This window comes from Podarcis muralis, chromosome 2 (genome assembly GCF_964188315.1).
Source record: "Podarcis muralis chromosome 2, rPodMur119.hap1.1, whole genome shotgun sequence".
Lineage (NCBI taxonomy): Eukaryota > Metazoa > Chordata > Lepidosauria > Squamata > Lacertidae > Podarcis > Podarcis muralis.
In genome coordinates this window covers 124,776,822-124,802,161 of record NC_135656.1, presented here as the reverse complement: position 1 = coordinate 124,802,161, position 25,340 = coordinate 124,776,822, and the positions used below count along the sequence as shown (strand labels likewise).

Genomic DNA, 25,340 nt, shown 5'->3' with positions numbered 1-25,340 from the left:
ACAGAAAAAAATTAAATATACAGGTAGAATTGCCGCGTTATAGTAATAATAATAATTTATTATTTATACCCTGCCCATCTGGCTGGGCCACTCTGGGCGGCTTCCAACAAAATATTAAATTACAATAATGCATCAAACGTTAAAAGCTTCCCTAAACAGGGCTGCTTTCAGATGTCTTCTAAAAGTCTGGTGGTAGTTGTTCTCTTTGACATCTGGTGTGAGGGTGTTCCACAGGGCGGGTGCCACCACCAAGAAGGCCCTCTGCCTGGTTCCCTGTAACTTGGCTTCTCGCAGGGAGACAACTGCCAGAAGGTCCTTGGCGCTGGACCTCGGTGTCTGGACAGAACGATGAGGGTGGAGACGCTCCTTCAGGTATACTGGACCGAGGCCATTTAGGGCTTTAAAGTTCAGCACCAACGCTTTGAATTGTGCTCGGAAACGTACTGGGAGCCAATATAGGCCTTTCTAGACCTGTGTTCTGTGGTCTCGGTGGCTGCTCCCAGTCACCAGTGCAGCTGCCGCATTCTGCATTAGTTGTAGTTTCCGGGTCTCCTTTAAAGGTAGCCCCACACAGAGTGCATTGCAATAGTTGGCACTTTGTGATGAAAAAGTGGGTTTTGCGTTGCAGTTTGGGTACTCGGTCTGGAAAAGGTTGGCCATCACTGCCCTCGGATCATGTCCAGTCGCAAAGGTGGACGGAGGCTTTCCACCCTCAGGCCAAGAGGTGGCTCCTGCCTTGGGGCAGCTGGTGGATTTGGAGGAAGCTGACCCTTAGCACTCTGGGTTGGGGACCTGCCTGAACCTCCTTACCCATTATACTCATCCTTACGGTTTCATTTTGGGGATAGCATTCTACACACACTTGTGTCACCATGGTTCCCACCCCCCAGCACATTGCTTTCAGAATTCTCTGGTACGGCCCCTTCTTCCCTGTGCCCCCTTCCCTCCTCATGCAAGACCACCAGTCTCAGCTCCACTTTGAGCAGCTCTCTATTCCCAGATACAAAGATTTCCCACTCCCTCCACCAAACACCAACACCAGCTCACTCTCAGTCCACCCTCATTCAGCAGCAACACTACAGATTCACATTAAATATTATATTATGCTTACTAATGTGAAATGTGACCTTCATTACTTTAAATAAATGTCTAGACCACGTTACAAACAACAGAAGCTAACATACGCTGCATGGAATTAAGATTGATTTCCTGTTATTGATGTGAAAGAAAATGTCAACTTGGAGAGAAAAAGGTTCTACTCTCTAAAAAGCGTTGCATAATAACCAAAGCAGGATCCATACTCCTCCTAGTTAAACCCTTTCTCTTCTTTAATTGATGCCCTGTAGGTGTTTCCATTCTTACAGCTCTTACCCCTCGGGGTCTTTTGGTGGTTTGTAAGACTTCCACTACAAATGAACCTCTGTACACTTCCCTAGGACTTATACGGTTTCTCCCCTGAATGAGTTTGTTGATGTTTTGTAAGAACTCCATTTGCACTGAAACTCTTTCCACACTCCATACATTTAAATGGTTTCTCCCCAGTGTGACACCGCTGATGAATTCTAAGTTGTGCATTCTGACTGAAGGTATTTCCACATTCCATGCATTTAAATGGTGTCTCCCCTGTGTGAGTTCGTTGATGTTTTCTAAGGTCTCCACTCTGACTGAAGCTCTTTCCACACTCCATGCATTTAAATGGTTTCTCCCCTGTGTGAGTCCGTTGATGAATTCTAAGGTTTCCACTCTGACTGAAGCTCTTTCCACACTCCATGCATTGAAATGGTTTCTCCCCTGTGTGAGTCCGTTGATGAATTCTAAGGTTTCCACTCTGACTGAAGCTCTTTCCACACTCCATACATTCAAATGGTTTCTCCCCTGTGTGACTCCGTTGATGAATTCTAAGGTGTCCACTCCCACTGAAGCTCTTTCCACACTCCATGCATTTAAAAGGTTTCTCCCCAGTGTGAGTCCGTTGATGAATTCTAAGGCTTCCGCTAGTAGTGAAGCTCTTTCCACACTCCATACATTCAAATGGTTTCTCCCCTGTGTGAGTCCATTGATGAATTCTAAGGTGTCCATTTCTATTGAAGCTCTTTCCACACTCCATGCATTTAAATGGTTTCTCCCCTGTGTGACTCTGTTGATGAATTCTAAGGTTTCCACTGTGACTGAAGCTCTTTCCGCACTCCATGCATTTAAATGGTTTCTCCCCTGTGTGAGTCCGTAGATGAATTCTAAGGTGTCCACTGTGACTGAAGCTCTTTCCGCACTCCATGCATTTAAATGATTTCTCCCCTGTGTGACTCCGTTGATGAATTCTAAGGTGTTCACTCTGACTGAAGCTCTTTCCACACTCCATGCATTTAAATGATTTCTCCCGTGTGAGTCCGTTGATGAATTCTAAGGCTTCCGCTAGTAGTGAAGCTCTTTCCATACTCCATACATTCAAATGGTTTCTCCCCTGTGTGAGTCCATTGATGTATTCTAAGCTGTCCATTCCCACTGAAGCTCTTTCCACACTCCATGCATTCAAATGGTTTCTCCCCAGTGTGAATCCGTTGATGAATTTTAAGGTGTCCACTCCCACTGAAGCTCTTTCCACACTCCATACATTTAAAAGGTTTCTCCGCAGTGTGAGTCCGTAGATGAATTCTAAGGCTTCTGCTAGTAGTGTAGCTATTTCCACACTCCATGCAATTAAATGGTTTCTCCCCTGTGTGAGTCCGTTGATGAATTCTGAGGTGTCCACTCTGACTGAAGCTCTTTCCACACTCCATGGATTTAAATGGTTTCTCCCCTGTGTGAGTCTGAAGGAATGGGTTTCCAAAACCCAAAAACTGACTGTGCAGGCATTTTTAAACTGCACCAAAATCCCCATTTCTCCTTAGCTAAAATGCATAAACTCCAGCCGTTGAGCAAATGCAAAACAAGAACACAGCTCTCTCCCTTATCAGTTTGACGGCAAGACTGGCCTTGACTTTACCAGTAGAACAGACACAGACATATCTTATGTTCTGACCACAAATGACGGGGAGACCCAAGTCTGGGACTAACGCCAGAGCATGTTCTCGTAAGTAGTGACCTCTTGCTCCAAGATAGGAGTAGGAACAGGAATATCCTTTTATGGTCAGGAGTGCAGGAAGGAAATCCCTTTTAAGGTTAAGAGTGCCAGAGCAGGAACATATGTGATGTCAACTCGCGTACATAGGCTGACGTGGTTGGGCTCTGAGGGGAGGAGGGAGAGGGTGCCTGGAGGATATAAATACTGCATGAAACTTGTCATTTCTTTGGACTTGCTGTGGACTTGATCACGCAAGTGCCTTCTGCTATCCGGAGAGCAGAATAAACTCTTTCTTTGAACCAACTCGGTGTCATTTTGACTTCCTTCCTCCTGTCCCGGAGCAACGCAGACCCAATCGGTGAACTCCAATAAGGCTACATTTCTTGGTGCATTGGCCGGGAATCCGCGTTCTCCGAGGAGAAGGACGAAGGACCGAGATGTCACTGCTAAGCGAACAGCTGGGTCGGCGTTGGTGGCTCCAAGCGCGCACCCTGCCATTTCTAGGGGGAGCCCCCACACCGTACCTGAGTGGAGACGCAGCAGAGACGGAAGAAAGAGATCGCAGCTGCACGGGGAAAAGGGTGCCCAAGGGAAGGGAAAGGTAGGCTCCACAGCTTGTTTTGTGTGAGTCAGGGGTTTGATCAGCCCCGCCCAGTAGGAGCAGTAAAGTGCCGCTGGGTTTAGCCAGTAGAGAGCAGTAGTGTGCCGCTGGTTTGCCGGCAGAAGAGCAGTAAAAGTGCCACCGGCTTTGGGAAGTTTATGGGTAAAGGGGATTGGGGAGGTGCATGGGGTTTGTATGTGTATGGGGTTTGTATGTATGTGTATTTATTTGTGTATGGGGACACTCCAGTGAATGCTTTGAGTGGATGAGATGTCGAGGCTCAGAGCCACTGACGAAGCAAAGTGTGGTCCTTGTAAGGTGCGGTTCCTAGCGACGCGAGTCCGTCTAGGCCACTGACAGGACGCGGAGAAAGGTGACTGAGTGGGAAACAACGTTAGGTGGACGGAGTGTCCCAGAGGTTAAGGGAAAGAGAGAAAAAAAGAAAAGAAAAAGTAAACCGACCCCCTAGCAGTCTTTGTTCTTTTTGGACAATTGGAAATGTCAAGCTACAGTTGAAAAACCCCCTTTAAGCTCCTTTCTGCTGGCAGTAACCAGCATAGGTGCGTCCAGTTGGCTTGTATTGTATTGCCAACACGTGGGGTCCGGGAAAAAAAAAAAAAAGATATGTGCTCTGCAGAGGCGCCAGGAATAGAACCCTGCATGAAGGGGTTCTCAATTCTGCCACATTCACTGCGCTGCATGTTAGGGGATTGGGAAACAGACCTTAAAACACCTAGAATCTTGCAGAGTACAAGTATAAAAAAGGATTATTTGGTCTTTAACATTAAAAGTGACATGAGTTGCTCATGAGGTCAAATTTTGTGTTTTCATGTTAAAGGTGGGAAGGTTTCAATTACTAATACAATCCTGTAATCATGTACTGGTTTCAGAATTTGAATGTCATCAATTCACTGTGCTTTGAGCTACCTGGTATCTTAATGTTTTTGTTAATAGGTTTGTTTCTTATTGACTCTGTTGCATAAGGTACCCTGGGTGATTTAGAAACCACTTGTTAAATGTTGATCAAAAGTAAAAATGTACAAATGTATGGAAAAAGGTAGTGTTGTCAAAAGGGATGGGGTTTTAACCCCCCCCCATCCCATGTTCAGACAGATGAGAAGAGAAGTAAGAGGGTTACGGGGACAAAGCAGTAAATCATCCCCCTTGCAGTGTCTGTGTTTAACACAGAAACAAAGACGCTATGCAGCCCTTGGTGGAGTCTGGAAACCAGGTTAAAATGGGGCCAGAGAACACTAAGGAAAATGACAAATTACCAAATATTGCATAGCAATATTTAAATTCAACCAAAATTGATTTTTGCACTACCTTTATATTTTTGAAATGCGTATAATATTTTTATTTGTACAATTGTATGAAGGTGAAGTAGTGGTCTGGGCTGGAGAAGGTAGAGGGAAGTAGAAAAGGTGAGAGGTAGAGGGTAGAGAAGTGAGAATGTTGGAACAGGAGAAAGGTTGGGTAATGGGTTGTAAAGACAATTGAGGGTTTTATGCTGATTAGTATCACTGAAATTAATATATTCATATGCTATTATTGAGAGTAATTAATACAGCTAATTATATGAGCAATAATATGCTATTATTGAGAGAGTAAATTCTTTTTATTCAGAGAGAATTTACTAAATATAGTAAAAGCCGAATAGATAGAGGCTGTGTGACCAGCAACACACTTTAGTCACAGTCCTACATGGAGGTGTGGAGTGATCCACACTAATATTCTTGGTTGAGGTTTTCATGAGTAAAACTAGCTTTTAAAGAATTCTGAATTAAGAATTAAGAATATAATATATTATAGAACAGCCCTTTTTTTTTTTTTGGCTGGCTGGACAGCTAACCATCCATAAATTAACAGCAAGAGTAGGGACCTGGAATGTTGTTTGTGCTTTTTTAGTATGTCCCTCTCATGAAAGATACTCCTTGGACATCTATTAATTGAAAATTGAAATGGCTCTGAGTGTACATGCCAGGAGAGGTCTTAGGCAAAATAATTTTTATTTCCCTGTTCACATTTGGCTGTGGAAAGTGTTCCAAAACAAACATCTTATATGAGAAAGGGAGATATTGAAGCTCTTTGTGTTGATTGAACCTCCAAAGTTGTCAAATGCATTAGTGACAGCAGAAGATGTTGATAGACAAATACCTCAATGCTTATTGATACAATTACCCCCCCCCCAGAGGACTAGTGGGTAGATCCGACCCAATATTTGTGTGTTAATAATGTCTAAAGCTTCAAAAGCAAACAAAAGCTCTATTAGAGGCCCTTTCCTTCAACTATACAATCTTGCAGGAAGTGCAGAGAAAGTGGAACTTGGGTTTTCAAACCAAAATGCTAAGTAAAACAGGATGATGTGAACACTGGCCCAACTGAATGCATGAATGTGTGAATCCATTAAGAAAGAGTGTTGGGGTGAAATAGCAAATGTGTGTATTGGGAAACTGGGACCTTAATTCATAAAGCGAATAACCCCAAGCAAGCTTTGTCCTTCAGCAGAACACACTTAAGATACAGTGTACACAAAGCTACAGTCATACACAGAAGCTACAGAGCTTTTCTCTAGTGTAAGGTTTGTTTACACTCTCTGTAGCATACACAAGTAGGACCCAAAATGCAGGAGGAATCAGATGCCACATTTTGAAGTAAGTGAAGGCCCCACTGCCTGTATTCATTTGTTTGTGGTTTGTGCCTTTCTTTGTGGTTTCAAATATGAAAGTTATCAGGCACTTCTTCTTATCAGGGCTGCTGATGTCATATGCTTTCGTAGCCTTCTCCGACATGGTGGTGTTCCCTAAAATGTTCCTAGTGCTCTAGGTCAGATATTTAGTTTCACATTATGAAAAGGAACAAGCAGGAACCTTTCCCCTAAACAGTGTCTTGGTACCTGCTCTCTCAACCCCCCCCCCATCTGCTCTGCATAGGATTGAATTAAATAGATATGCAAAAAGTTGAGTTGCACTCTGTCTCCTTCTGTGTGTGATATATACAGATGCAGAAATGAGTTTATATTTAGTCAGCATGAGTTGCTTATTCCTCCTGTTTAATAGGAATACCCTTTCTGACTGTCATCAGATGTTTTCTTATAAGAAAATTCAGCCATACAGCAGGTAGCACTTAACTTATTCTAACTGAACCATAATTCTAACTGAACCACTGTCCCAAGCCAATTAAGTACGTGAATATGTATATCAAGGATTAAATTATTTGCAGATAAATAATAAATAATAAGAGGGGGAAACTAGGAAGGACTGTCCTACAGTTTATTTAAAAGGTCAATCAACTTCCAAATGCAGCCCAACAGAACCCCCTTTCGCAGTGAATATTCTGCAGAAAGAATTTAAAACAGAAGCATATCTTAAAAGGAAAAGGTAGGATAATCATGGTAATATGCTACCTTCCAAGAGGATCTCATTCTTTTGTGATTTAATTTCTTCTTGCAATTTGTGTGTGTATATGCTACAATCATATTTAGCTCTGGAAGAGAGACAGCATCTGGTACATGTTTTTTTATGTGTTTTTAAGCTTTCTGTTTGTGTGAATGATTTCAGATGCCAGATCATCACCTGTGTTACCTTGTTAACGTACTTCATCTTTGTGTCAGTGTAAAAAAGAGAGAGAGAGAGAGAGAGAGGATGAGAAGGGATAATAATAATAATAATAATAATAATAATAATAATAATAATAATAATGATGATGATGATGTTGGGATTGAATAATTTAGAAAGGACTTAAGAAAAGGAGGTGAAGCAGACAAAAGGGCAGTACAAAAGGGTGTTTCAGTATATAAGATCATATAGCGATAAAGTGGGCCTTTGGTCCTGAGGGCAGCAGAGTACAAGGATGGGAATTGACTGAAGAAACAGAAGGCATTAATGGGGTAATGGGGCCCTTTGGATGTCCAGCAGTCCTTTGTTGGGCTCAAATTGTTGTTTTCTTGTGTGTATTGAATATATGCTATATGGTGATTTGTGGACCTAGTAGGTATCCAAAGCCATTTGCACATGGCGAAATATGTTTTTTATCAAGGTAATTTTATCAAGGTAATTGTTAGACCCTGATGATGACCAACCCATAGCCTATTTGTCTGAAAAATTAACCACTACGAAACAAGGTTTGCCTCCCTGCATGCGAACAGCAGTGACTGCTGCCACTCTGATTACAAAAGCTGACAAGTTCACCTTTGGACAGGAAACCACGTGCGTCACTCCTCACACTGGGCCAGCATTGTTGGACATGAAAGAAACTTATTTTTCTATCTCCCTTTGCCAAGCACTGCTCATGCACCCGCAGTTGCAGCTTTGAGTTACTGAGGTTCTTAACCCGGTTACACCACCATCTATGGGAGAGGATGGGCCTCCAACACCTGACTGCATATATTCCAGCAGGCCTGTTTTGAAAAATAAAGCAAACCCCAGACAGTATCAGATTGGACTGCTACGATTGATCTACACCAACCCCTTCGACTCGCCATCTCTTAGTGCCCTACAGACACCGCCTCACACTTCTCACCGCATCGGCTCAGCTCCACCCACCAGACAACCACCCTGCTGGAAGCTGGCATCTCTACACACGGCAAAAGAAGAATCCAGTGTGGACTAAAAGAGGACATTTTCTTTTCTTTCCCTTTGAATATATAGCTTTGTATATAGCTTTGTGGGAGGTACCCCAGGTGTTAGAAGAAGAAGGTATTAGGAAATAGATATATCTCCACCACTTAAGGTAACCCAGCGGCTAATGAGAGAATGGGGTGCCCGCAACATGCAGAAATGGAAGCCTATTCTGCAAAACCGAACCAGTTGCACGGTCTGCACCCGGAACCTCTCGCAATCTGTGACCTACAGATGCTTTGGGAGGAGTACCCCTCCTCCCTGTGCCTTGGAATGAGTCCTCAGTTACGGCCCCGATTTTGGCTTCCGGCGGATTTTGGGCTGCATTAAATTTGACAGAAGGAGCCTGTGGCTTTAACATCTCTGACCATGGTGTAGCTATTCAACACCTGGCAACAGAAATAGAGAAAGTAGCCCATGTTCCTGTCCCAACCTGGAACGGATGGGACATGTCTTGGTTGACTGAGTGGCTTCCAAAACCTTGGGTGGCTTAGAGGACTTGTAATGATGTTAATAGACTAATCTTGCTTCTTTTCTGCTCCTGTATACCCTGCTTAACGCAATGCCTGCAAAAATATGATGCATAAAATGATGTTACGAATGATTCGGCCCCAGATTACAGCACTGACACGAGAATACCGGCCAGTACCTTGGGAGGAGCCGAAAGGCTGTCCAAAAGAAGAGTAGGGAATGAAGGAATGGGTTTCCAAAACCCAAAAACTGACTGTGCAGGCATTTTTAAACTGCACCAAAATCCCCATTTCTCCTTAGCTAAAATGCATAAACTCCAGCCGTTGAGCAAATGCAAAACAAGAACACAGCTCTCTCCCTTATCAGTTTGACGGCAAGACTGGCCTTGACTTTACCAGTAGAACAGACACAGACATATCTTATGTTCTGACCACAAATGACGGGGAGACCCAAGTCTGGGACTAACGCCAGAGCATGTTCTCGGAAGTAGTGACCTCTTGCTCCAAGATAGGAGTAGGAACAGGAATATCCTTTTATGGTCAGGAGTGCAGGAAGGAAATCCCTTTTAAGGTTAAGAGTGCCAGAGCAGGAACATATGTGATGTCAACTCGCGTACATAGGCTGACGTGGTTGGGCTCTGAGGGGAGGAGGGAGAGGGTGCCTGGAGGATATAAATACTGCATGAAACTTGTCATTTCTTTGGACTTGCTGTGGACTTGATCACGCAAGTGCCTTCTGCTATCCGGAGAGCAGAATAAACTCTTTCTTTGAACCAACTCGGTGTCATTTTGACTTCCTTCCTCCTGTTCCGGAGCAACGCAGACCCAATCGGTGAACTCCAATAAGGCTACAAGTCCATTGATGAATTCTAAGGTTTCCACTCCGACTGTAGCTCTTTCCACACACCATACATTTAAATGATTTCTCCCCTGTGTGAGTCCGTAGATGAATTCTAAGGTGTCCACTCTGACTGAAGCTCTTTCCACACTCCATGCATTTAAATGGTTTCTCCCCCATGTGAGTCCGTAGATGAATTCTAAGCTCTCCACTCTGACTGAAGCTCTTTCCACACTGCATACATTTAAATGGTTTCTCCCCTGTGTGAGTCCGTTGATGAATTCTAAGTTTTCCACTCTCAGTGAAGCTCTTTCCACACTCCATGCAATTAAATGGTTTCTCCCCTGTGTGAGTCCATTGATGTTTTCTAAGTTTTCCACTCTCAGTGAAGCTCCTTCCACACTCCATACTTTCAAATTCTTTATGTTCTCTCTTTTCACACTCCATTTATTTAAATGGTTTCTTCGTTAGTCCCATTGGACATGGCCCACCAAAATTCTGACTGCCTTCTCTATTGTCTTCTTTCGATGGGGTGGGGAGAAAATCCTATTTGTTTTCTAGGAAGAGAACAGAGTACTATTACAATTAGCACCTGCTCTTATTTTCACGTCTTTTACAATCTCTCCTGTCCTCCATATGTTCCAAATTTTTAGGAAAGGCAAATGAAATAATGTAAAATAATGGTCATTCATCATCAGCCTTTTATAACCCTTAATTATTGTTAATGAAGCAGTATTATCTTATAATATGGTTGAACTTTGGGCTTTACGTTTTATAAAAAGGGGTTTCTCACAGGAAAAGGAGCTGCTCTATGTTCCATGAACCTGGCCAATATTCATCAGGGTCCTAAGTTCATCATGAAGTTCTTCATCCTCTGCACAATAATCCTCCACCCCTTGGGCCGCATTTTGTCCCCTTCAACCTCTAGATCTTTATTAATCACCTGCACATTCCCTTTCGCCTCAGGAGGTCCATACTGACCATTTTGGGAGACCCATATATAAGTCTAGTGACAAGGCTTTGTGCTTGTGGTCGGTTGAAGGAGTGCTCAGTTGGAGAATGTTCTTGGGGTGGGACCTCCATCTCTCAGCCTTGCATTATTGAATGGAGAGAGCTGGAGATGCAGAAGGAAAGCAGCTGGAGCCTGATTGCTGGGAAGGCCAGATTGAGACACCAACCCCAATTATGATTTATAATAATTATATGCCGCCAGGTCTCGCACCCGCCTCCTGACACTGGCTTATCTTAGCGGAGATTCCCTGTCCAGGCCTCTCTCACTGTTCTTCCTCCTTTGCCCTGGGTGGCCAAGGGCTTCTGGATATTCTATCTCTGCTCCAACTGGGAATTATTTATTAAACTGTTATACCTCTCTTCATCTGAAGATCACAAGATAAAAATATGTATGTCACTGAAAAAGGTGAGTATTAAAGGTGAATAACACTGTGGGAAGAAAAGAAAGATGAAACCAGTGGTGTGTCCAGCTGAATGTAATATAATAATAATAATATTAATAATATCAATAACAACAACAACAATAATGTGTAAAGAAGAAATCAATCTTCAAATCAGTTTCATATTCTGCTCCAACTGGGAATTATTTATTAAATTTGTATACCTCTCTTCATATGAAGGAAGGAATTAACGTTGGGGGCAAACCATTTCCTTCAGAAGGTCTTCCCCAGCGACCAGCAGGGTTGATAAACTGCTCAGTGGGGACACCTTGGCTTTATAGTGTTAGGGTCTGGATACCAATCACAATCCCTCGGAAATGTCTCAAGAACCCTTAAGATCCAGTTCCACCAACTCCCAAGTAACACTGAGCCCTAGAGGAACCGCCTATGCCGAGTTGAGGCATCCCTGGCCCTCCAGATGTGGTTGGACTCAAAGTACCACCTGCCCAAGCAAGGATGGCCCATGGCCAGGGAGGATGGGAGTCTTATCTGGTGGGACACACTTTCCCCTTCTTCCCCCTCCTCTGAAAATGTGGAATGGGGGAGGTGGGGCACATTGACGCAAGGGGGACATTGACACACCAATAATATTTCAATATCAAGAAATGGTATTTGTGTCGCGACATCACCCAAATGTGCCTATACATGTGTGAGTAGAACAGTTGCGACTGCGCTGGCTGCCAGTTAGCCGTTGGCGTTTGAAGAGAGTAGGTGTGTTTTTAGCACGACCAACTAAAAATTATGTGAAATGTAAAAGTGTTCCAACAGTTTTTTTACGTCATTTAGTTAAGATTTAAAAATACCAAAGGTAAGTTATTCCACTCAGTAATCAGGATTACAGGTGATTTTCAAATAAGTTCAGTGGCTTTATTAACAATTGTTAGATTTTTGAAAATGTCCGTTGGGGCACTTTGATACACTAAGACATGGGACGCATTGATATATATAAAAGTGCCCCGCTTAGTGTACAATAATCTCTAAACTCATTAAATTTGAAAAGAAAAAACCCGTTGTTTACTACGTGGCCAAAGTTATTTCTAAATATGATATGATTTCAAGGATGTTGTTTTGCGGTTTTCAAAACCAAATTTCCCAAAGGGCACATCTTGAACATCATCTCTTTATACTTTTTCTATTGACTTATGTGGATATAATGTGTAACAGAAGCTAAATGTTAAGTACTGTATTTTTCGCCCCATAGGACGCACTTTCCCCCCTCCAAAAATGAAGGGGAAATGTGTGTGCATCCTATGGGGTGAATGCAGGCGTGCGCTGAAGCCTGGAGAGCGAGAGGGGTTGGTGTGCACTGACCCCTCTCGCTCTCCAGGCTTCACACAGATCTCCGCAAGACATAGGAGCCCGCGCTGGGCTCCCACGGCTTGCAGAGAGTTGCCTGTATGCTGAAGCCTGGGCATATCCCCGCTATAACACACAAGTTCTAATTAAATCCTAGTATTTACTATATCTAAACATTGAGCACCACAGACTAATAATAATAGTAATAATAATTTATTATTTATACCCTGCCCATCTGGCTGAGTTTCCCCAATCACTCTGGGCGGCTCCCAATCGAGTGTTAACTGGTGGTGTGTTTGAAGAGGCAAGGAGGCTCATAAAACCATGTGGGACCTTCCTACTAATTTCACTTAATGAAGCCAAAGGAAGCAGTCCAACTCCTTGCAATAACCAACTAAAGAATGAGAATATATATGTTTACATGTTGTCTGTTATGTGTGTTGACTGGGGGGTTCTGCAGCTTTCGCTGGAGGGAAGCGCATCAGGGGCGGCTCCGTTCCTTTGCATGCGGAAGAGGGAGCTGGTTTCAGTTGCCGGCAGGGAAGGAGACGCCCCTCCCGGGAGAAAACTCCGGTGCCTAAAGCTTGCCCAATTTGCCGCCCTCCGCTCCGGCCTCGCCTGCTCCCACCCCCCTTCCGGCGGGGCGGCTCTTCTTCGTAGCTCTATGGGCAGACGCATTCGGGAAGGAAGCCGGAGGGGAGGGGAAAGGAGCCCCTCCCCCCGAGGGGGCGCCTCCTTGGAGACCCCCGAGAAAGGAAATCGGAATAGCAGAGCGAGCGATGGAAGTGGAGGGACAGAGAGGACAAAGAGGTAAAGCTGTAGGGCGGGGAGGGGAAGGGGGCAGGGACCCCCCAAGAACAACTCACGTCTTGGGCGCTATCAGCAGAGGCCCCGATCCATGCAATCCGGCTGGAGATCGAGGCCCCTCCATTCGCAGGGATTTCATTGCACGCCCCCCCCCAAGATCAGCCTTTCTGCCTTTTACTATGGGAAATGCGGCGGGGGGGGCGGGGGGCTTCCTGCAGAGGGAGCACCGGCAGGGTTTGCATTGCAAGAGCTCCTTTGCAGCGCAAGGAGATGCTCAGCTGTCAAGAGATGCTCAACTCCCCTGCCCCCCCCCCTTGGGCGCCTTTGGGGCAATAAAAATGGGAGCCCCCCCCCAGGGCTGGGACTTGAACCCCCTGGCAGGAATCCCTGGGGCGCCGCCATCCTAGGCTAGGTGGGTCCCCTCTGGGGGGAGAGTGGGGAGTCCATGGAAGGGTTAATGGGGGCGAGAGAGGCCTGGAAGGAGACCCCCCATCTCCCTCCTGGGATGGGGAGAGATTTGGCAGGAAGGCTGAGCCGGCCAGGGGGGCCTCTGGGGAAAGGGGACCCTGGGGGGGGGGCGGAGGGAGGAAGGGAGCATCCCTGGGGAGGGATCGAAGCCATCTTGGAGAAAGAGAGAGGGACTGGGGGGCCGCCTGCCTTGACTTCTCCCTCCTGCCCAGGAATCTGCCAGGACTCCGAGTAGACCAGGGAGAGATCCCTGAGCAGGAGCCCCGATCCAGCCACCCTCTCCTCCCCTGAAGCTCAGTCCTTGCCCTGCCTTAGGTCCCAGATCAGGAGCTGCAGGGGCGCTGGGGGCTGTTCAAGCGAGTCCAAGCATGGGGGGAAAGAGGAAGCCCCCTTTCTTATCCCCCCCCCCCCTTTGAGGCTTCTCTCTGGGCAACTCCAGTCTCTCCCACATGCCTGTGTTTCTGTGCAGAAGCATCTAAAGGGCTCCCCCCCAGAGACACCTGGGCCCAACTCCTTCTCACCTGGTTTCCATTATTCCCAATATATCAAATCTCTTAAATCTGTGGAATTTAAGAGATTGGGAAGATTGCTATGTAAATGGGTGGGTTCCTGTGTCCCCCCCCCCTTTATTTTTATTAAACCTATTAGTCTCTTTCTCTTGCCCAGGGCAGCCCAAAGGGACTTACAACCAGTTGTTGTTGTTGTTGTTGTTGTTATGTTCCACAGTGACACTCCAGGGCCGCCTTTGTCGTGTTTCCTGTATTTTTTTGGGGGGGAGAGAAGACTGTTTTCAGGGCCTGCTTCACCGTGAGGGAAACTGAGACAGCCCCCTCAGGCAGGAGATGCAGGGAGGGGCAAGGAGGGGACGGAGCTGAGTCCCATTTGGCCAGCCCTGATTTAACCCTCTATCCTCTCATCCAGTGGAAGGTGCTGTCCCATTGCCAGTGTCCCAGACACAATGCAGCAGCCTTGGGAAGTCAATGGTGCAGGGTGATTTGGGAATGTGAGCAGTTGGTTGGACTGTATCAGGAAGATGTTGGAGATCACGGAGGAGGGAGAAATGAAAGCGTTTTCAGGGGAGGGGGAAGAAGGGAAAAGTTTGTCCCACCAGATAAGACTCCCATACTCCCAGGCCATGGGTCCAACCACATCTGGAGGGCCAGAGATGCCTCAACTCAGCATAGAAGGTTCCTCTAGGGCTCAGTGTTACTTGGGAGTTGGTGGAACTGGATCTTAAGGGTTCTTGAGACATTTCTGAGGGATTGTGATTGGTATCCAGACCCTAACACTATAAATCCAAGGTGTCCCCACTGAGCAGTTTATCAACCCTGCTGGCCGCTGGGGAAGACCTTCTGAAGGAAATGGTTTGCCCCCAAAGTTGCTTCCTTCCTTTCTCCGCTGCTGCTGCTGCCCACACTAAAGGAATGTCTGGATGGAATCCCAGGGATGTCTGGCTCCTATTACAAAGAGATCCAGTTGATATTCTAGAATAAAGTGTGTCTAAGATTCCGAGTCACAATCGTGGCTGAGAAATACAGCCAGGGAATATGAAACTGATTTGAAGATTGGTTTCTTCTTTACACTTTATTATTATTATTATTATTATTATTATTATTATTATTATTATATTACATTCAGGTGGACACACCACGGGTTTCATCTCCTTTCTTTTCTTTCCCACCATCCGTGTTATTCACCTTTAATACTCACCTTTTTCAGTGTCACACATATTTTTATCTTGTAATCTTCAAATGAAAAGAGGTATAACAATTTAATAAATAATTCCCAGTTGGAGCAGAGCTAGAATATCCAGACCTCTTGGAGGTCCCACCCCAAGAACATTCTCCAACTGAGCACTCCTTCAACCGACCACAAGCACCAAGCCTTGTCACTAGACTTATATATGGGTCTCCCAAAATGGTCAATATGGAAGTCCTTAGGCCAAAGGGACTGTGCAGGTGATTAATAAAGATCTAGAGGTTGAAGGGGACAAAATGTGGCCCAAGGGGTGGAGGATTATGTTCGATAGTTTTATTGCTTTATTGTTCGGTGCCCAGCCACACTTCCCCTGCGAGCCTCTGCAGGTCGTAAAGCAATTAGCAATTAGCAAAGTTGCACAGCCGTGTTGAAAGAGCAGTAAATCAGTCCCAAACGTTTCTTCTGTCCTAATATCTCTTTATTGGAACAAAATAGCGTATTTACAATCTCCAATAGCCACCCGTGTTAAGCTGCATCTTCTCTCTCTGCTTGCAGCATCGTAACAGAATGCTTTCGATTTCCACTCGGTACACAGCATTCCAAGCTGCTTTCGTCACCTCCTGGCTTACTTCCCTTGTTGTCTCCTCCTCTCAGGCTCGAGGCACAGAAGGTTAACCCTTCACTACACCCAACAGATTATTGTGCAGAGGATGAAGAACTCCATGGTGAACTTAGGACCCTGATGAATATTGGCCAGGTTCATAGACATAGAGCAGCTCCCTTTCCTGTGAGAAACCACTTTATGTAAAAAGTAAACCCCAAAAGTCTACCGTATTCTGAGATAATGCTGCTTCATTAACTATAATTAAGGGTTATGAAATGTTGATGATGCATTACTATTATTTGACATTATTTCATTTGCATTTCCGAAAAATTTGGAACATATGGAGGACAGGAGAGAATGTACAAGATGTTAAAATAAGTGGAGGTTGTAATCCATGTGTGTAATATTCCTTTGTTCTCTTCCTAGAAAACAAATAGGATTTTCTCCCTACCCCACCCCGTCAAAAGAAGACAATGGAGAAGGCAATCAGAATTCTGGTGGGCGATGTCCAATAGGATTAACAAAGAAACCATTTAAATGTATGGAGTGTGAAAGGAGAGAGGAGAAATAATTTGAAAGTATGGAGTGTGGGAAGAGCTTCAGTAGCAGTGGAACACCAAGAAAACATCAACGGACTCACATAGGGGAGAAACCATTTAAATGCATGGAGTGTGGAAAGAGCTTCATTGATAGAGGAACACTTCGAATACATCATCGAATTCACACGGGGGGGAAACCATTTAAATGTATGGAGTGTGGAAGGAGCTACATTGACAGTGGAACACTAAGAAAACATCAACGGACTCACACGGGTGAGAAACCATTTAAATGTATGGAGTGCGGAAAGAGTTTCACTTATAGTGGAACGCTAAGAAGACATCAATGGATTCACAAGGAGGAGAAACCATTTAAATGCATGGAGTGTGGGAAGAGCTTCACTGAGGGTGGAAAACTTAGAATTCATCAATGGATTCACACTGGGGAGAAACCATTTAAATGCATGGAATGTGGAAAGAGCTTCACTGGAAGTGGAAAACTTATAATTCATCAACGCACTCACACTGGGGAGAAACCATTTAAATGTATGGAATGTGGAAAGAACTTCATTGATAGTGGAAACCTTAGAATTCATCAACGCACTCACACGGGGGAGAAACCATTTAAATGCATGGAATGTGGAAAGAGCTTCAGTGACAGTGGAAAATTTAGAAGACATCAACGGACTCACACGGGGGAGAAACCATTTAAATGCATGGAGTGTGGAAAGAACTTCATTGATAGTGGCACATTAAGAAAACATCAACGGACACACATGGGGGAGAAACCATTTAAATGCATGGAATGTGGAAAAAGTTTCAGTGACAATGGAAAACTTAGAATTCATCAGCGGACACACACAGGGGAGAAACCATTTAAATGCATGGAATGTGGAAAGAGCTTCCGTCACAATGGAACCCTTAGAATTCATCAACGGACTCACACGGGGGAGAAACCATTTAAATGCATGGACTGTGGTAAGAGCTTCATTAACAGTGGAACACTAAGAAAACATCAACGGACCCATACAGGGGAGAAACCATTTAAATGCATGGAGTGTGGGAAGAGCTTCACTGATAGTGGAACACTTAGAATTCATCAACGGACTCATACAGGTGAAAAACCATTTCAATGCATGGAGTGTGGAAAGAGCTTCACTGATAGTGGAACACTTAGAATTCATCAACGGACTCATACAGGTGAGAAACCATTTCAATGCATGGAGTGTGGAAAGAGCTTCAGTCGGAGTGGACTCCTTACAAACCATCATCATATTCACACGGGAGAGAAACCATTTAAATGCATGGAGTGTGGAAAGAGCTTCAGTCGGAGTGGCCACCTTACAAACCATCATCTTATTCACACGGGGGAGAAACCATTTAAATGCATGGAGTGTGGAAAGAGCTTCACTGAGAGTGGACACCTTAGAAACCATCATCTGATTCACACGGGGGAGAAAGCATTTAAATGTATGGAGTGTGGAAAGAGCTTTAGTCAGAGTGGACACCTTAGATACCATCAATGGACTCACAGAACGGAGAAACCATTTCAATGCTTGGAGTGTGGAAGGAGCTTCAGTACAAGTGGAGTTCTTACAAAACATCAACAAACTCATACAGGGGAGTAACATGGAAGTGGACAGAGGTTCCATTGTAGTGGAAGTATTATAAACAATCAAAAGACTCTGAGGGGTAAGAGCTCTAAGAGCGGTAACACCTACATGCCATGAATTAACTCAAAGAAGAGAAATGGTTTATAGAGTGTAGAATCTGGTTCTCTCCAAGTCAACACTTTCTTTCACATCAGTAACAAGAAATCAATCTGAATTGCATGCAGCGTATGTGAGCTTCTGTTGTTTGTATGTAACGTGGTCTAGACGTTTATTTAAAGTAATGAAGGTAAAATTTCACAATAGTAAGCATAATATAATATTTAATGTGAATTCCTTAATAGTAATGAAAAAAACAACTACAAAAACTACAAAAAATATTGAAGTACATGACACAGAACATAAGCAACTATGGGAAAGATAAAAGAAAAGAAGAAAAAGAAAAAGGAAGATGAGCCAAAGCAGGAAAGCTCATCTATTGTACACTTCCGTCAAACTCAACAGATCATTATTCTTATCAATTAACTCTATCTGCATTCCAAAGGAATCCCTCATCTTGGTATCAGGGAACATTTCTCTCTGCGGTATCATTCTAAACATAGCCAGATATTTCTTGCTGAGCCCTTGTCCCCTAAATGATTATTTAAACATTCCCATTCTTTCACCAATTTTTTAGGTTTATCTCTTCTTGCATCTGTCAGCTTTGCGAGCTCCAAGTACTCGCACAATTTGACTACCCATTCCTTTTTAGTGGGTATATTTTTATCTTTCCAGTGTTTTGCCACTATAACCCTTGCTGCTGACATTGCATACATAAATAGCCTAGTTTTGTTTTTGGGAATATTATCTGAAACCATTCCTAGTAAAAATTCTTCCAGTTTCTTGCTAAATGTAGTTTTTATCAATCTCTTTATCTCTTCATAAATCATGTTCCAAAATCTTTGTATCTCTAGACAGGACCACCACATATGGTAGTATGTTCCTATCTGTTCCTTACATCGCCAGCAATTATTATTATTTGATTTATTTATTTTTGCAAGTTTTACAGGTTTCAGGTACCACCTATAGTACATTTTCCCTTATAATGAGAGAAGCCGTGAATTTTAAATTTTTAGTCCATAATTCGTTCCAAATATTGGGTTTGATCGTATGTCCCAGGTCCCTCTCCCATTTTACTGTAATTTCTTTGATATCTTCCTCCTTTCTTTGCAAATTCAAAAGTAGTTTGTACATTTTAGAAAGTGTCTTTTGATTATTATATAAAATATCCTTATCTAGATAGGATTTTTTTTGTCAAATCCTTTGGTTCTTTTATCCTTTTCAAGGGCGGCTTTTAATTGATAATACTCCGGCCAGGTTATTCCCTTCTGTTTCAATTCGCCTAGGTCCTTTATTTTCGGATCACTACTTGTTTCATCTACTAAATCCTTATATGTTAGCCAATCGCTGTTCATATTCAGCCTGTGGACCGACATAGATTCCATTGGTGACAGCCACCATGGTGTTTTGGTTACTACTGATTTTTTACTCCTCTCCCATACAGTGGTGCCTCGCAAGACGAAAAGAATCCGTTCCACGAGTCTCTTCGTCTAGCGGTTTTTTCGTCTTGCGAAGCAACCCGCTTAGCGGATTAGCGCTATTAGCGGCTTAGCAGCTATTAGCGGCTTAGCGACTTAGAAAAAGGGGGGAGGGGGGAAATCGCAAGACTCGCAAGACGTTTTCGTCTTGCAAAGCAAGCCCATAGGGAAATTCGTCTTGCGAAGCGCCTCCAAAACGGAAAACCCTTTCGTCTAGCGGGTTTTTCATCTTGCGAGGCGTTCGTCTTGTGGGGCACCACTGTACTTCATATAATGCCCTTCTCACAATATGATTTAAAAATCCTTTGTGAGATTTAACCTTGTTATAGCCTATGTAGCCATGCCACTCGTACACAATATCCCATCCCTCCAGATCTAGGACTTCTGTGTTTTTAATTAATATCCATTCCTTAATCCATGTCCAGCACACTGCCTCAAAGTACAGTTTAAGGTCAGGGACCGCAAAGTCCCCTTTTTCCTTCAAATCTGTTAGTAGCTTAAATTTTATGCGTGGTTTTTCCCCTTGCCAAATAAACTTGGCAAGGTCTTTCTGCCAATCCTTAAAACACTTTACACCTCTAATTATAGGTATTGTTTGGAACATAAAAATCATCTTTGGCAATACCATCATTTTAACTGTGTATATTCTCCCCCACAGGGACAAATTCAATTTCCCCCAAGTCTCTAATTCTTTTTTTATTTCCTTCCACTTCTTCTCATAAGTGTCCTTATATAAGTTTATATACTTTTGTTCACATCAATAACAGGAAATCAATCTGAATTGCATGCAGCGTATGTGAGCTTTTGTTGTTTACACGTAATGTTGTCTAGACGTTTATTTAAATAATGAAGGTAACATTTCAAAATAGTAAGTAGAATATAATATTTAATGTGAATCTGTAGTGTTGCTTCTGAATGAGGGTGGACTGAGAGTGAGCTGGCTTTGGTGTTTGGTGGAGGGAGCTGGAAATGTTTGTATCTGGGAATGGAGAGTTGCTCAAAGTGGAGCTGAGACTGGTGGTGTTGCTTTGGAAGCAGAGTTAGATTAATATTAGAGGAACAGCAGCATAACTCCCATTGTTATAATTGCAATAGTGGAACCATGAAGACACAGAAAGCTTGAAAGCACCTACTTATATGCCGAAGGTAATCTTGAAACCCTGATATATTCTTTTGATTTATAGATACATTATGTCAGATATAATGTGTATAGATATATTTGGTGGTAGGAGAAATAAAATGGGCATTCCCTGGCATAACCAGGAAAGGCTCTGTTCCCAGCTGCACGACTTGCATGAGGAGGGAAGGGGGCACAGGGAAGAAGGGGCCGTACAAGAGCATCTCAGAACAATGTTGGGAGGGGGACACATGGTGACGCAAGTGTGTGTAGAATGCTATCCCAAAAATGACGCAGGCGAGAAACAATATGGATGAGTATAATGTGGAAGGAGGTTCAGGTAGGTCCCAAACCCAGAGTGCTAAGCGTCAGCTTCCTCCAATTCCACCAGCTGCCCCAAGACAGGATCCCCCTCTGGGCCCTGAGGGTGGAAAGCCTCCTTGCACTTTTGCAACTGGACATGATCCGAGGGAGTCCTCCTGCCAGCAGAGCACAATGCATACTATTGATGTAATTATCTTATTGTTGCTGTTGCCATCATGGACTGGCTGGATGCAGAGAAGGGGGGGAGACCCTTCTTTTTGCTCTCCTAAATCTTCCACCATTCCTGCTTCACTGGATTCCATGAGTTCTATTTTTATTGGGGGGGGGCTTTTCTCTATCCTCTTTCTCCATTCTATCTGACATGTCCTTCCTTCCTTGTCTTCTCTCCAAACTGAAAGGTCCCAGATAATGAACTGTGCACAGTACTCCAAAAGTGTTCACACCATAGATCTCCATAAATAATTTCCATTCCTCCTTAAGGAGCAGATATGGGTTTGTTATGTGTCACATGTCGGTTTACATTCCAGCCCAGTATGCTGGGAATTTCCGTTGTGCGTATAGCTTTTGCTTTTCTCTGTCTCTCTGAGAATACAAAGAGAGAGACGAAATGTTTTATCCTGATTTATGATTAATAAATCTGTAGTTGTAGTATGCTTCCACAAGCCTCACACCTATTCTGTGTCCGCAGTTCACTCTGCTGATATAGTGTGCTCTGGCTTTGAAGCCTGGGTTGCTGATTTACATCGGAGCAGAGGCTGATGGGTCTTCGCAGTGGGACGGCTGGAAGGAGATGACCCACCTGGGGCTAGCCAGCTGGCCTTGCGACCCTCTGCATGCCAACAAGATCTGCACTACAACCATTAGGATAGTGGCAGGTATATTTTCAATCTGTTCCCTAAACATCCCCAGCATGAGATTTGCAGTTTCCTGAGCCAGTGCACACAGGGTCAACAATTTCCCAGTTACCTAACATGACCCCAAGGTCTCACTCCTGGTCCCTCACCTCCTCCTCATCAGCCCAACGTGCATCTGTTTAATCTTGTTGACCATGAACTGGAACCCTGCCAGAACTAATGGATGGTGCCAGCTTGGTTCTATGACAAAGGAACATGTAAAATGTCAAACATTAAGAACTTCCCTGAAGGCCTTCAGAGGTCTTCTAAAAGTTACTTTCTCTCTTTGACATCTGATGATGATGATAATAATAATATTAATATTAATTATTAATAAATTATTATGGGGGCATGTGTTCCACAGGGAGGGCGGCACTACCAAGAAGGCCCTCTGCCTGGTTCCCTGTAATTATGAGGGAACTGCCAGAAGACCCTCGGAAGTGGACCTCAGTGTCCGGGCTAAATGATGGGGGGATTTTCTTTTCCTTGTGTTAGATGGATGTTGAAACAAGGTGTGATTGACTAGGCCATGTCTAGATCACAGATTTCTACCCAAGAGCCACAATTGCTTTGCATTCACAAACGCTATGTGAAATATCACTAGTAAACAGAATAATTTAAACAAGGAAACCAACAACAGTATTAAAATTGCAGGGAGAGAGAAAAAAACTGGATTTAAAATGACCCAGCCACAAGATGAAAAGTCTCCATACTAAATGAGGGAAGGGGGAAGCATGGGGGGGGGGGCTTTTGAAGTCTCCCTGCTGGCAAGGGAATTCCAGAGCAAGGACGCCTCTGTCTGTCTGGAATCCCTCACTGCCTCATCTCCAGCAGGAAGGGAGGATTTCTAGACTGGGACCCTTCACTGTTAGGGGGAGGTGCTGGGGCCTGGGCAGCTGGATGGATGGACATCAGCCTGCAGAAATGCTCCCCCCTTCCTTTCACATGACTGTTGTGGTGTTGCGTGTGTGTGACAAGGCAACACTCAAGAACAGTTCCCACCAACCAACATTACATCATTCCTCCACTGCCCACAAGAAGGCAATCTTTCGTCTACACATGGTAGAATCCTAGAATTGCAGAGTTGGAAGGGACCACGAGGGTCATCTAGTCCAGCCCCCTGGAATGCAGGAATATTTTGCCCAAAGTGGGGCTCAAACCCCCGACCCATAGATTCAGAGTCTCATGCTCTACCGGCTGTGCTCTAAAAGGGAGAGTTTCAGTTCAAGCAGAGCCCAGAATAATTAGGGTTGCCATATTTCAAAAAGTAAAAACCAGGACAACTCCAAAATTGTAGAACTTTTTCTTTTTTAGACAAGGCCCCAAATAAACGCCAAAAAAGCCCATGATTTTTCGACTGACTTGTCTTAAATTCAGAACAAAGTGTCCTCTTTTGGAAATTCCGCCTTTGAAATATTTTGCTAGTCTTTCTTTTGAAGGGGGGGGGGGGGTTCAATCTGGCCAGTCCCCACGCAAAAGAATAAATGGAAACGTATCTAAAAGGGCAGCATTTGGAAACCACCCTGGTTGCAAACCACTCCGGGTCCTTTGACCTCCTGCCAGCAGAACTGCCTGAACTGCAGTGTATCACTTATAAGGCTTTTGGCCGTGAATTTGTACCTACAGCTAAAACGAGAAAAGAGAGGTTCTTTATGCAGGCCCCAAACTAGACCCCAAGCAGCTATTTAAGGGCAGTGAGGGAAGAATTATTAGTTTGGAAGTGACATTGCCAGGAAGGAAGAACAGTCCTGGAGGAAGAATTATACACAGCAAATGGGAAGAAATCAGACTTTTACATACTGTATGGGATTCAGGCAGTGGTGAGGGGGGTTTTATACAGTCATCTTTCTAAAGAAGCAGAGAGAAGCTCCAAAAGCAAGATATATGAGCAGAAATCAGGGCGAATGAGAAGAAATCCACCAAGAAAGCAGGGAGCCCGGGGAATCTGCCTCCTTGGCGCCTGAAACTGAGGCGAGGCTCAGATCTCGAAGGGCGGGAAGTTGGGAAAAGGCGGGAAAAGTCGTTGAGGGGAAGCAGCAGCGGGGGGAGGGGCTCCTCCTCTCTTGCCCCTCAGAGACACAACGGGGACCCTCTTGTGAGGGGAGCAGAAAGGGGTCTCTCTCTCCCCCCCCTCACAACCCCATTGCCCTCCTCTCATGGCGGAAGGGGACCCCACCCTCTCCCTGCCGGGCCAAGGGGGGTCTCTGGGCGCAGGAGAGCCTGTGGGGAGGAGGGGGGAGAGGAAAGGAAGCGCCCCTTCTCTCTCAGGCAGCCCCATGTCTCTTCCCACCCCCAGAGGCTGGGTCCATCTCTGGGCTTCACAGAGGACCTTGCGAGGCAAATCTGGGCGGGGGAGGGGAGTGACCCCCCTGGCTTCCCTGGGTCCGCCCCTCCCCCACTCTTCTGACCCACAGGGGGAGGGGCAGCCCTTCCCTACTTCTCATTCATCCTCTTCCCTCCCAGCCTCCCTGTTTGCAGATTTAAAATCACGTCCTTCTCTCCCCGCAAACCCAGGTCACCCCCAAATATGATGCCCCCCCCCGGAGCCATCTCGATCCCCTGCTGTGGGGAGGAGGAAGGTGGGGGGCCATGTCCCCATGGAGCCCCCAGAGGCAGCGCGGTCCCGTCCGCTTCCCATCCCAACACAGGGAGGGGCTGCTCTGTAGATGTAGCTCTAGGGGCAAGCGAATCCCAAAAGGAACCGGAAGTGTCGCTGCGAAATGCGCCGGAAGTTTCCAGGAAAGGGGACGAGGGGCGTCAGTGGAGAACCCCCCCCCCCAGCCCCTTCTAGTGCGGACAAGGAAAGCGGACTAATCTGGAGCCAGAGAGGCGGAGGACCAAGAGGTAAAGAGGGAGAGAAGGGGGGGGGAATAGGGGGGAGGAGGACGAAGATACCCCCCCCAGAAAAGCGCCCTCCCTGGGGCCCGTCGACAGGGGCCCCGATCCAGGCCCCGATCCAGGTGGGAAGGGGGGGCCCAACACCTGCAGGGATCTACACCTTGCAAGATCTCCTGGGCAGCAGCAGCACCGCCAGACTCCCCTTTCTCTTTCCTGGGGGGCCGAGAGATGCTCAGCTGCCCTGCCCGCCCCCCCCCCCGGACGCCTTGGCGGGAAGGGGAAGGAGGACCCCAAGCAGGGCTGGTGGTGGGGCTGAGGCCCCCCATTCTCCCGGCTTCCCCCTGGCAGGAATCCCTGGGGTCGTGGGGCGCCTGGCTGGGGAAAGGGAGAGAGGGAGTCCAGGGAAGGGTTAATGGAACGGGGGAGGAGCCTCGACAGAGACCCCTCCCCTTCCATCACCACTTATTCCCCAGTCTCCCTGCTGGTAGTCCCAGATCATCATTGCCATACAGGATTGTCCTGAATACCACCA

At 45.2% G+C, this 25,340-nt stretch overlaps 3 protein-coding genes, 1 long non-coding RNA gene and 1 pseudogene across 5 annotated transcripts in view; 2 read left to right on the top strand and 3 right to left on the bottom strand.

Annotated features, from left to right (window-relative positions):
• Positions 1–25,340, bottom strand: part of LOC114604181 (uncharacterized) — a 63,923-nt gene that overhangs the window by 4,820 nt on the left and 33,763 nt on the right. The gene's annotated exons all lie outside the window — the stretch shown is intronic.
• LOC144326659 (uncharacterized) lies at positions 1,331–2,804 on the bottom strand (annotated as a pseudogene).
• The window catches only part of LOC144327086 (uncharacterized), a 68,560-nt gene continuing 52,755 nt past the window's right edge, over positions 9,536–25,340 (bottom strand). Inside the window, exon 2 of the mRNA XM_077925297.1 lies at positions 9,536–10,146. Within this exon, the coding sequence (XP_077781423.1) occupies positions 9,536–10,036 (501 nt within the window). The 5' untranslated portion in view covers positions 10,037–10,146. The remainder of the gene's footprint in view (positions 10,147–25,340) is intronic.
• Positions 12,913–18,079, top strand: LOC144326627 (uncharacterized). Of its 2 annotated transcripts, XM_077923211.1 has the most exons (3): positions 12,913–13,146; positions 15,964–16,096; positions 16,340–18,079. In XM_077923211.1, exon 3 carries the CDS (start codon positions 16,494–16,496, stop codon positions 18,075–18,077), a length of 1,584 nt encoding a protein of 527 aa, XP_077779337.1. In that variant the 5' UTR covers positions 12,913–13,146; positions 15,964–16,096; positions 16,340–16,493; the 3' UTR covers positions 18,078–18,079. The 2 variants fall into 2 exon arrangements, with proteins under 2 accessions (XP_077779337.1, XP_077779336.1); XM_077923210.1 differs by lacking the exon at positions 15,964–16,096.
• Positions 23,859–25,340, top strand: part of LOC144326657 (uncharacterized) — a 279,931-nt gene continuing 278,449 nt past the window's right edge. Inside the window, exon 1 of the mRNA XM_077923335.1 lies at positions 23,859–24,814. The gene's annotated coding sequence lies outside the window, so the exon portion shown is untranslated. The remainder of the gene's footprint in view (positions 24,815–25,340) is intronic.